At 31.6% G+C, this 11,466-nt stretch overlaps 1 protein-coding gene across 2 annotated transcripts; it reads right to left on the bottom strand.

Annotated features, from left to right (window-relative positions):
- Positions 1–615: 615 nt before the first annotated feature.
- LOC115974638 (catalase isozyme 3-like) lies at positions 616–7,113 on the bottom strand. Of its 2 annotated transcripts, XM_031095077.1 has the most exons (8): positions 7,002–7,113; positions 6,654–6,750; positions 2,729–3,006; positions 1,732–2,508; positions 1,462–1,551; positions 1,181–1,248; positions 978–1,071; positions 616–884 (listed from the first exon to the last, which is right to left on the bottom strand). In XM_031095077.1, exons 1-8 carry the CDS (start codon positions 7,014–7,016, stop codon positions 825–827), a joined length of 1,479 nt encoding a protein of 492 aa, XP_030950937.1. In that variant the 5' UTR covers positions 7,017–7,113; the 3' UTR covers positions 616–824. The 2 variants fall into 2 exon arrangements, with proteins under 2 accessions (XP_030950937.1, XP_030950936.1); XM_031095076.1 differs by lacking the exon at positions 7,002–7,113 and having other exon boundaries at positions 6,654–6,783.
- Between the last annotated feature and the right edge of the window lie 4,353 nt (positions 7,114–11,466).

Genomic DNA, 11,466 nt, shown 5'->3' with positions numbered 1-11,466 from the left:
AGGCATCAAAAATACACTTGTCCAACAGTCCAAGTGAAGTGAGAGCTAAATTCTTATTTAAAGTTACCATATGTAATGAGCTTAAATCATACTATCTAATGCATTATAATGTTATAATAAAAATAAATAAATAGAGAGAAGGAAAATAATGAAAAAGAAAAGAATCATACCTCTTGTAGACTGCAGATATAGCCCTGAAAGAATAGAGGGAAGAAGAAAGACAACCTTTTGCTTGGCATTTGCGGTGTCGACTAAAAAATCCCCTTTTGTTCTGTTTCATAAGCCTACGGTTTCTGTTTTTAATTTTTATTTCTCCCTTGAATTTTACCGAGACTCTTGCCTCTAAAGATGTTGAGTAATGCTAAGGAATACAACATTTTTCACAAAACTTTTCACAACTGCTGACATGGCCTGTTGTGATTGTTGTAGTAACATCACTTTTATCTAAATTCACCACTGACATCATTTTTATTATACATCAATCACAACAGGCCATGTCAGCAGTTGTGAAAATTTTTGTGAAAAATGTTGTAACCCTTAACTTATTGAAAGGTGCCTAAGCACCTTTGATTACATCACAGCATACAAGTAAATTGACAGAGCAATTCAACTCAATAAATCATAAATAGAACTTACAAGTTAAAAATATACAAAACGGGATTTATTAGATTGAAGCATGAAGTTTAAGAGCCATATAACACCAAAGTATCGGTATATGATATTACACAGCGATTATTGGAATAATACTGATTTCTCATTTCCATATCTCACATGTACTCTCTTCAACTCAAAGATCCAGCTTGCATCACCCTTCACATTTACATTCACATGGTTGGCCTCACATTAACACGAGATGCTACCTTCTGACCTAGAGATCTGTCCGCCTGTAGTGAATTCCAACACAGATCATTAAATCAGCACACTATCACAATTTCAATGTTACCATTCAAATTGAAGCAATAGAGAAAGAGGCTCACCTGAGACAAGTATGAGATCCAGATGCTGCGAATCTCATAGGTGACACGAGGATCAGATAAAGCCTCAGCCCATCGGCGAATGAATCTTTCTTGCCTGGGAAAATATCACAAGAGAAATGCAAAAGAAACAATACATGAAAAATGACATACATGATACATATATGTAATCCATATATTCTATAACAATGGTGCAATACAAGTACCTGTCTGGTGCCCAGGATCTGTATCTCTCTCCTGGTTCCTTAAAGTTGTTTTCCTTCTCAATAACGCGCTGCATAAACCAACAAATTATGTTTGAGTTCCAATTCATTTCTATGCATCTTTGTCATGTTTATTTGTCAAACCATCTACTTAACTTATGTCACAAAATTCATGAAATTTGATAATAAGGTATATGGCTCACACATATGTTGAATCCATTCCACAACCCCATAGTAAAATTTACATTGTGACAAAAAAGAAGATTCAATTGGTGGAGACTTACCCTGTCACGCCTTCCAGTGATGATAGCAGAATTAATGGGGAACCTTTCAGCAGGACGAGCAGAATCAAACCTCGAAGGGAAGTAATTGACCTAAAAATTATGATCATAATTACCAATCAGAATTATTTTACATAAATCAAAAAAGAATAAAAATTGCAATACCACCTTAGCATGCATCTTAATTACAACATTTCATTTGTGGGGTACAACCGTACAAGGCAATGCAAGTCTGAATAAAAGATGCTGTAAGTAGCTTATAATAATTAGTACCTCCTCATCCCTGTGCATGATATTCATGAAACCCTCGTGGTGATTGTTGTGGTGAGCACATTTGGGAGCATTAACTGGGATCTGCATGTAGTTTGGTCCAAGACGGTGCCTTTGGGTATCACCATAGGCAAAGATACGACCCTGAAGCACCTTATCATTGGAGTAGTAGATACCAGGAACCACATAGGCAGGGTTAAAAGCAAGTTGTTCATTCTCTGCAAAGAAGTTATCAATGTTCTTGTTCAACACCATGCGACCAACTGGCTGCAAGGGCAAAAGGTCCTCAGGCCAGGTCTTGGTTCCATCAAGTGGGTCAAAGTCATATCTATCCTCATGATCAGGATCCATTGTCTGGACATAAAGTTTCCATTCAGGAAAGTTTCCAGCTGCAATTGAATCAACGAGATCCTTGGTGGCATGGCTGTGATTAGTTCCTCCAATCCTAATAGCTTCTTCCTCCGTCAAACACTTGACTCCACAAGTTGGTCTCCAGTGAAATTTCACATATAGCACCTTCCCAGCCTTGTTGATCAAAGTATAGGTGTTGACACTGGAGCCATCCATGTGCCTGTAGTCTTGTGGAATACCCACATCATCAAAAAAGAAGGTGAATGTGTTCAAACTTTCTGGGAGGTGAGAGCAGTAGTCAAGAATCCTCCACATCTCTTGGATGTTAGTCTTTGGGTTGGGCTTGAATGCATGGACCACATCTGGAAATTGCATTGCATCACGCATAAAAAAGACTGGGAAATTGTTCCCCACAAGATCAAAATTACCCTGATCATTGAGTTCACAAGGAAAAAGGCAACCACCATATCAGGATAGATATTATGAACAAGAGTAATATTTCTGTTATTACAAATTTTACTACATAAATCTTATAAACTAACATCTCTGCCTTTTATTTATTATGTTATTGGCGGTAGTTCTACTACTAATCACGTTAATTGTCACATATATATATATATATATATATATTATGAAATCATGAATTCACCTCTCTAGTGTAGAACTTGGTTGCAAAACCACGAGGATCCCTCAGGGTTTCAGGGCTACCACGCTCATGGATAACAGTAGAGAAACGAACAATGACAGGTGTTTGAACCCCGGGGGATCGGAGGAAATCAGCACAGGTGAGGTGAGTAACATCATGGGTGACCTCAAAGAAACCCTTTGCACTAGCTCCCCTAGCATGGACAACACGTTCTGGGATCCTTTCCCTCTCAAAGTTGGCAAGTTTCTCAACCAAATGATAGTCCTCAAGGAGAATTGGACCTGTCAAATACAAAACAGAAACATAATTCCAAATTAATGCATGCAATACTAGCTTCTCTGAACTGATCTATATATTTTACAACATCCTAAGATATTCAATTTGTTATGCCTTTTAAGAACAAAAAGAAAGTACATTGAAATGAATCCCCAATAAGAAACGAAAAAAGTAATGTCAATTATCAACTCCAAAACTAAAAATCTCTATCTTAACCATTTGGGTCCATTGTGTTCTATCCAGGGCCATTTTCCTGTTAAATTATACAACATGGCTTTGACTTTCCATCATTACTAAACTCATCCTTTTGTCTAACCTCATCTTCGCAAATCCTTTTTTTTTTTTTTCAAGAGATGGGAATCAGAGGAAATTGAACTTAATTATCCCTCCAATTTTTCAACCTCCCATTTTTCAATTCCTTCGAATTGGGAAATTTGGAGGAATAGAAATTTTATTTTAATTAATCTTTTTTATTTTTCCTTTTACCCAACAACTAACAACTAAACCTTAATTTAAAATTTTAAAATCCGTTATGAATTCCCTAACAAAATAATCATGGTTATCGGTCGGTGAATGTTATCATATTTTTTTGATTAGTAGATAGTTGAGGATGGAGAGGTGAGGCTCAAATCAATGACATAATACACTATAGGAAATGTTATCATTGTTGGACTATCACTTAAATTACAATTTTACTATATAACTTATTTTGATGAGATAAAAATAATATGGGTATGATTAAATTGTAACTTAAAAAGATGTAAAACCTTAAAAATTGTCCCATAATTTTTGTAAATTAATTTATAAACCATAACAAATGAAGACTATTTTTTCGAGTGTGTGGAGTCCCCCATTCCAAACATGTCAAATAATTACATGAATGAATCCCTGACAATGGACCCAACGTGTGTGTTCAACTTTTTAAAATCTTGCTTTTCTAAGTACAATTATATTTATAACTAACTTCAACAAATAACTAAATAAATAAATCAGCAATAGAAAGTTGAATCTGCGCCCAAATTGACACATGTTCTTCTTAACTAATCTAGGCTAGATTTGGATTGAACTAGGCCGGAAGAAAGAATTTATTAAGATTAAACTTCGGCTTGACCCAAGATGCTTGGGCTGCGGCCCATAACAAATGACATGATTCGCTTTAACGGAAAAGTCCAAAAACGTTTCCTTTTAGTTCAACAACTTTAATCTTGTTATTTCACTAAATAATGAGTATGGAACTATGGATCAAGTAATTCTAATGTTAAATCTAACGTTATGTCACTTAATTACGTTGTGTTGAATTAATATTTTAAAAATAATACTATTAGATTATATATTCTTTTTGTTCTTACTACGTATACCAAAATTTATATAAATACATATATTATTTATTATCTAATTTATAAATTCATTTCTTTTGAATAAATATTAAAAAAATTGAAACTTAAACATATGTAAATGAAATAGTTATTTTATATTTGATCATCTTAATATTTTGCAAGCATGAATAGTGTAAAAAAAAAAAAAATTTCGATTATGGGTTTGGAAAATTGATAATCTCCATATATAACTACAATAGGAATTTTGGTGCACAATTTTTCAACATGTCTAAACTGCCCTTACTATTTAGTTCAAATTGATTTTCTCCAAAATATATATATATATATATATATATATATTAAGGAGAATTTTTTGACAAATGGTTAAACAACAAATTGAAATTAAATTTAAAAAGTAAGGGGTAAGATAGTCAAACTGAAAAAATCCCTTACATATCTTCAACTTAATACCACATATTTTATCTAAAGTTGTAAGTGTTATTACTATTAGTCAATTTCATCCCAACCCATAAGTAACAATATTTCTTTATATATATATATATATATATATGCTTAAATTTAACACCATAAAAAAGTATAATTGTCTTATATAATCTATATATATAATTCTCTCCCTCTAAATTTCTCATTTATTCTCCCTTCAAACTTACCAGAGATGAACATTTGTGAGATTTATTTGCTTAAAGGTGAGATAAAAATTGATTTTCACTTTTTATCTCACTTTTAAGTTTTAAGTAATGATAACTTTTAATAGAGATTTTCAAAAAATATATTATTGTTGAGGTGATAAATTTTTAATAATAAATATAAAATAATATTAGTAGTGGATCTAAATGATAACGATTAAAAACTTATCAACTCAATTAGTGTGAAAAATTTTGTCTTTAACATTACTTAGAATGAAGATTTCCGATCTTGATGTCTCCATAAAGATCAAAAAGATGTGATGCTACAAATTATAACTAAAGTGAATATTTAAGTTTAGAAAATCCATAATTGTCAATATGATAGAGACAAAACTGATAATAGTAAATAAAAATAATGGTATAGGGTAATTATTAATAAACTATTTAAAAATTTTTTATGCTATTTTCATGAAAAATATAAAGTCATCAAAATTTTTTTTTTCTTTCCATATAAAAAATTTCTAAAAATATTTCATAAATTAATACACTTATAATCTCAGTTATCTTTTCTCTAAAAAAAAGAAAAAGAAAAAAAGAAAACCAAAAACATACCCAGTTATTTTAGATCAACAACTTTATCTTTATCAAAAAGGAAAAAACAAAGTCTTCCAAAAAAAAAAAAAAATCAAAATAACTTGTAATCTCACATTTGATCTAACTTCGGTCTGAATTCCTATGAATGTCATAAATTTTAAGTTTGATCGGTCCATCAAAGTGACAAAAAGGCTCTGAATAATAATCAGTCTATTTCACGGTCCAAAAAGAAAGGTGCATGTATTTTGCAAAACAATACTAAGGGTCCATTTGGATACAGCTGAAAACTGAAAACTGAAACTGAAAACTGAAAAACACTGTAGCGAAATAATTTTTAAATGTGTGAATAGTATCGTGGGACCCATTTTTAATGAAAAAGTTACTGAAAAGTGAAATTTGTGGGTCCGTAAACAGTACACGATGTGCTGTGATTGGTAAAAAAATTTGAAAAGTCAAAGTTTGTGGCTACTATTCATTGAACAGTGCATGAACAGTAGCCGCAAACCCAAAACGCGTGAAAAAAAAAAAAAAAAAAAAAAAAAAAAAAAAAAAGAAAAACGCAGACACAGGATTGGGCGAAAACGCCCAATCCAAAGGCACTCTAAATCACTTATATTTTTTTTATTAGTTTGGAATAATATCACGTGAATCATATATATATATAAGAGAAAAAAATTTGGGAAGAAAAACAAAAAGACGTTGGGAGTTAACCGTAGCCGTTGGTTTTTAAGTTGGCCTTATTATTGATGTGATGGTTTTTTAATTGTTTGAATTAGATCACGTTGTTGAGTTTGAGTTTAGCTTTTTTTTTTCTTTTTTTTTTTAAAAAATTTAAATGATGTGATCCAATCCTTTTTTAATTGCTTCAATTACACGAGACGACGTTGTATGGATTCATTTGTACATTAATAAATACAATGACCTTCTCGCCTGTTTTTTTGTACACCCTAATTTTGTCGGAGGCTGCTTACCAGTCACCACTTCATCGATCTCTCGCAATTTATGCTTTTAGCTAGATACCATACAAGTACAACACAGTTGCACATAAATACTGAGACAGACAAACATTATTAATATACAGAGTCTCTAAAATACCTCTGGATCCAACGGTCAAAGCCGAGGTGTTGTTTGAAACTGGAAGACCCGAGTTTGTTGTCCAGTACGGTGTATCGTAAGCACTTGATGGACGATACTGCATCATCATCGCCATGAAAAAGTAAACACCATATTTAGCAAACTGTTAGCTTAAAATTCTTACCATTATAATGATCATAATTGCACACTTTTCTACTTAAAAATACATGAGAGATCGATATTCAAAGATCCTGAAAACACTTTATAAATTATCCTATATATATATATATATATAAGGTTATATTTTTTTTCATGGATCTTATTGGGAACCAAAGATCACAGAGAAACTATAAGAATATGAATGAGTACCTTGTAGGGATCCATGGGGATATGAAAGAGAAATAGAGAGAGAAAAAGAGAATAGAGAAGTGAGGATACTTTTGAGAGTTGAAGGGAGAGTGTGATCACTGCTGGTTCTTGATTTGGAATTTATAATCAAACCCGTGGGGTTGAACTTTCTTTTACTATTTTTTTTTTTCCTCTATTTTTTTTTTTTATAAAAATAAATCTTTCAATTATCCTTTTCTAGCGCCGACAAACGAAAAATCCAGATCGAGAAATCAATGTCTCGCTGCGTCACGAGTTTTTGAATGTCACTATCTGCTCTCTCTCTCTCTCTCTCTCTCTCTCTACAACGTGCATTCTAGTTCGTTTGTCAATTATTTTATTTTTTTGGGCATATCTCAAAATATTCTCCGCCCTTAAAAAAATTTATTATTATTTTTGTTTCTACACCCACCTTTCCTCAGATCAGTATAAATAATTCACCCTTAAAATATAAACTATTTGCACTAACCTTCTTTGAATAATTGAAAAAATACGTAAATTTTTTAAAAGAAATAAAAAATTATGTAAAATTCCAAATTAATTATGGTTGTTAAAGTGATGTGTGAAATACAAAATTAAATATTTTTTTAAAATCTTATTTTAGTTAGAGGAGATCAATGTAAATAGTTTGCATTTTAAGAGATGCGAGTATCTTATTTCAAATTACGAAAGTGTGGGTGTAAATGTGTAATAACATAAAAACAAAAACTTAAGAAAATAATCAGTTAGTCATAATACTCCAAGTTAGAAGCATAGATATTTTGTGTAACAAACAACAGCAGCAGCTCAATCAATTGATCAATACAATTATTAGTATAATGTTACTTTATTATGATTTTTCATTCTAACTTCTATATCCTTCTTCATTTTTCTCTTTGGGTGTGTCTGGTTATAAAGATTTTTATTTTTCACTTTTTGGTGTGTTTGGTTAGAAGGATTTTAGGAATGATGAAAAATAGAGGAGAGAAATTAGAGAAGTGGAGAAAAAAATCTGAATTTTGGTTGTTTGGTTGAAGGGAGAAAAGTGGATGGATTTTGGTGGGGTCCGGGTGTTTTTTTCCTAAACCCACAAAAAAATCAATGTCTCCAAATCGGGTGGAAAACACGAGAAAACTCACTGAAAAAACACAACTACAGATTTCCCTCTTTTACCCTTCTCTAACGTCTCAAAATAAAAATTCACTACCTTACCATTCACAACATTACAACAAAAGATAAACCCATAATTTTATCATCTCTATATATTAAGAGGATTCAAAAAGTTAGTTATGGTTTTATAAAATGTCAAAATTACCCCTAATCTAATTAGATAATACTTATTCTTAAAAAATAAAAAATGAGGTTGTAGGGTCCGATTTTTCTGATCTGGCCCAAGCTGTGTGAGACTTTAGACCAGCGAGCCCGGTACAATGAATTTGTAGAGAATGGGCCAAAGAGCTAGGTTTTGGTGTATGGACAATAGTTATCATGGTGTTTTACTCGATAAAATGAGATGGACCGAGTTCATCTGGGAGAATTGGTCCTTGGTACAGTTCCGGGAGCCCTTTCTGGTCCCTCTTGTGTGTTGGGGGGTCTTCGCCCCGTTCCCCTCTTTTTTCTTTACTCCCCTTTTATAGCAGTTTTCTTTCTCCTAAATGGGGTCCCTAGGGTAGGTACTTGTTCCATCAGCCATTCCCTTCAGTTGTTGGGAGTAGTTGTAAGGACAGAGAAGTATGGCTGTGTTAGGCACAAGGCACTAAATGAAATAATGGCAGTCTTTCCTTTAAACACTTTCGTTGACTTTTCTGTTTTAGTACTTTTCTCGCTCCATGGGATGATAGGGTACGTCACTACCGGTGGTAGGTTATCTTCTCCATCCTCGGCTACACTGTGTCGAGGAGGGCTCTCCCCGTGGCTGAGGAAGAGTTTTTCCTCCCCGCGACCGAGGAGGGATTTTTCCCTTGGGCTGGGCCTTTGGCCCAATATAGACATCGACGTGGGCCTACTGGTCTTTTACCCCCCACAGAGGTCAAAATTGTAATTCAACAAAATTCAAAAACTAGTACATACTAAACCAACAAAATTCAAAAACTAGTACATACTAAACCCAGCTTTTCTCTTTAAGTATATCTCACGCAAGTTTGATATATTTTTTTTCCTAAAAACTAGCACACACTAAACCCAGCAATTTGCATCATTTCAAATTCTAAATTTTAGTTTCTTAAAAATTTATTTTTGTGTATCCTCACTAACAATAGATAAATTCAAATTGAAAATTTATATTAAACTCAAAAAAAAAAAAAAAAAAAGCCCCATCACACATGTAATAAGGCTAGTCTGTATTAACATTTTAAGAGTAAAACCAAAGAAAACCCAGATTGCGATATATATGAGAGAGAGAGAGAGAGAGAGAGATGGAACTACTATACAATTTTTGTTTTGATTTTTTGTTTTTTTTTTTTTAATACAATCATCAGTTTAGTTCTTTTTTTTCTTTTTCTCTTTTTAAGTTAAAATATAGAAAGAAAAATAAATAATTTTCTCATTTTTTTATGAAAAATAATTTGTGTAATTAAAAAAAATGGTAGATTGATTTGCTTAATGGATTTAATATGTTTGTCAATAAGGCAATAACATAATACAAAGTAAATTATAATGTTTTATATGATAGGGACATGAGAGTAAATTTATATGAACTACTTTTTCTATCCTTTCATTTTTCTCTTCAACTAAACAAATGAATTTTCCATATCTTCACTTTTTCATCCTCCCAACCAAACATACATGAGGGAAAATAAAATCTCTTTTATCCTCCCACTTTTCTATCACTTCCTCATTTTCTATTTTTCTACTTTTCCACTTCTCCAACCTTCGGGTAGGGTAGGGAAGTTTTTTTTTTTGGGGGGGGGGGGGGGTGGTGGTGGGTTAAGCATTTTGGTTTTCGAAATGCTGACATTTGGTTCTTCTCTCATCTTTTTCCCAAATAACATTAAATATACTATATAATGATAATTAAAAAAATTTATCTAAACAATATTTTGCCCCAAAAAAAAAAAAAAAAAACTCAACTTTTCAAATGTCTCATTTATTTACTTAGAAAATTAGAAAAATAAATGTCTTTTTCTTTTATTTTTTCATGATTTTAATAAATAAAGATTCAAGTATTTCATGAATAATCGTTAAAGAGGGAGTTGGATGTTAGTTTTAGAAGTGCATAAGCTTCATTAGGAGTTATAGATTCTTTTTGGGATGGGCTTGATGATTACGTAAGGCCATCATCTACTCCCCCATTCTCCTTAATTAAAAAATAAGAAAAAATCAACCACCACACACCCATATTAAAGTCACATTAATATTGATCTACAATATGCATATAAATTACCTTTGCTAACTTAAGCATTTGAGAGTCCTTTGATGATCCTCAATAGCTCACTCTGTATAGTGTTTCATCTCCAATACGGATGTTTGAGAGTTCAAGGTCAATTCGTTTGATTAACTAATCAGCACTAGATATGCAAAAAACTTTACAAAATTTTATAATTTATTAAGGTGTTTTATTGTAATTGGCACAATTTTATTTTCACTTGAAAAAAAGTTGTGAAAATCTTTTTTTTCATTGTGAAAATTGGATGGAAGTAATAACATTGTCCAAGCTGTAAAGGGAATATTCCAAAAAAAGGTTATGGAATATTAACCAAATATTGCATTGGCCTCATTTGGAAACTAAAGGCACGAAATTGGAGTGCTTGTGAAGGATGAAAATTTTTTTCTTCATTTTTCATCATTTGTAAGTAAAAATTTTAAAATTTGAAGAGCCTCTTTGGCTTAGGTTATAAGTTTTTTTATTTACAGGTTTTAAAATCTCATTTTTCTTAGTTATAACTTATTTTTACTTTATTTATTTTTTAAAATAAAATAAGTAAATGAAAATAAACCCATTTAACATGATAGTGAAAGATAGATTGAAAGTATCTTTGCCATTTCGAAAACAAAACAATTGTATTAGTTATTAAGTTCAAGGCTAAGAAAATATGTAGCACTGATGGCATTCTATGTGATTTTTCTATATAGAATTAGGATGTAACTTGTTTTTATGTACGAAAATATTCAATAATAGTGATAATGAATTGGTCAAACCTAAGCGAGTAAGATGATTATTTTAACTTTCGCGTTGAGTATTATGAATGAATCACTTAGTATCCAAATTAAGAAAATTAAATTGGACATGTGGCGCAAAATTAGACAACAAGTATATACTAATTTGTACTATTTTGTTTAATTCTTATTGTGCATTGATTTTAATATATATATAATTAGATCATTCAAAGAGTGATATATATCACTCTTTGAATGATCTAATTATATGCATGGAAGCCTCAGTTGGTTCACACTCACAATTTTATTTTATTTTATTTTTTTTAATATAGGTAGATAATGTGGGAGCTCGGATTCTAATAAAAGAAATGAG

The sequence above is a fragment of the Quercus lobata genome, chromosome 2, assembly GCF_001633185.2.
Source record: "Quercus lobata isolate SW786 chromosome 2, ValleyOak3.0 Primary Assembly, whole genome shotgun sequence".
In the NCBI taxonomy this organism is placed as follows: domain Eukaryota; kingdom Viridiplantae; phylum Streptophyta; class Magnoliopsida; order Fagales; family Fagaceae; genus Quercus; species Quercus lobata.
Note: the sequence above shows the minus strand (reverse complement) of the source record. Positions and strands in the feature narration are given on the sequence as shown.

What these genes read in the sequence shown, in the direction of transcription:
- LOC115974638 (XM_031095076.1), bottom strand. Translation starts at nt 6,768, where the DNA reads ATGGCGATGATGATGCAGTATCGTCCATCAAGTGCTTACGATACACCG. An exon ending in AGATCCTGGGCACCAGACAG is followed by an intron (nt 1,072 to 1,180) that starts GTACTTGTATTG and finishes ATATTTTCCCAG; the next exon opens with GCAAGAAAGATTCATTCGCC. An exon ending in GGATCTCATACTTGTCTCAG is followed by an intron (nt 885 to 977) that starts GTGAGCCTCTTT and finishes AATTCACTACAG; the next exon opens with GCGGACAGATCTCTAGGTCA.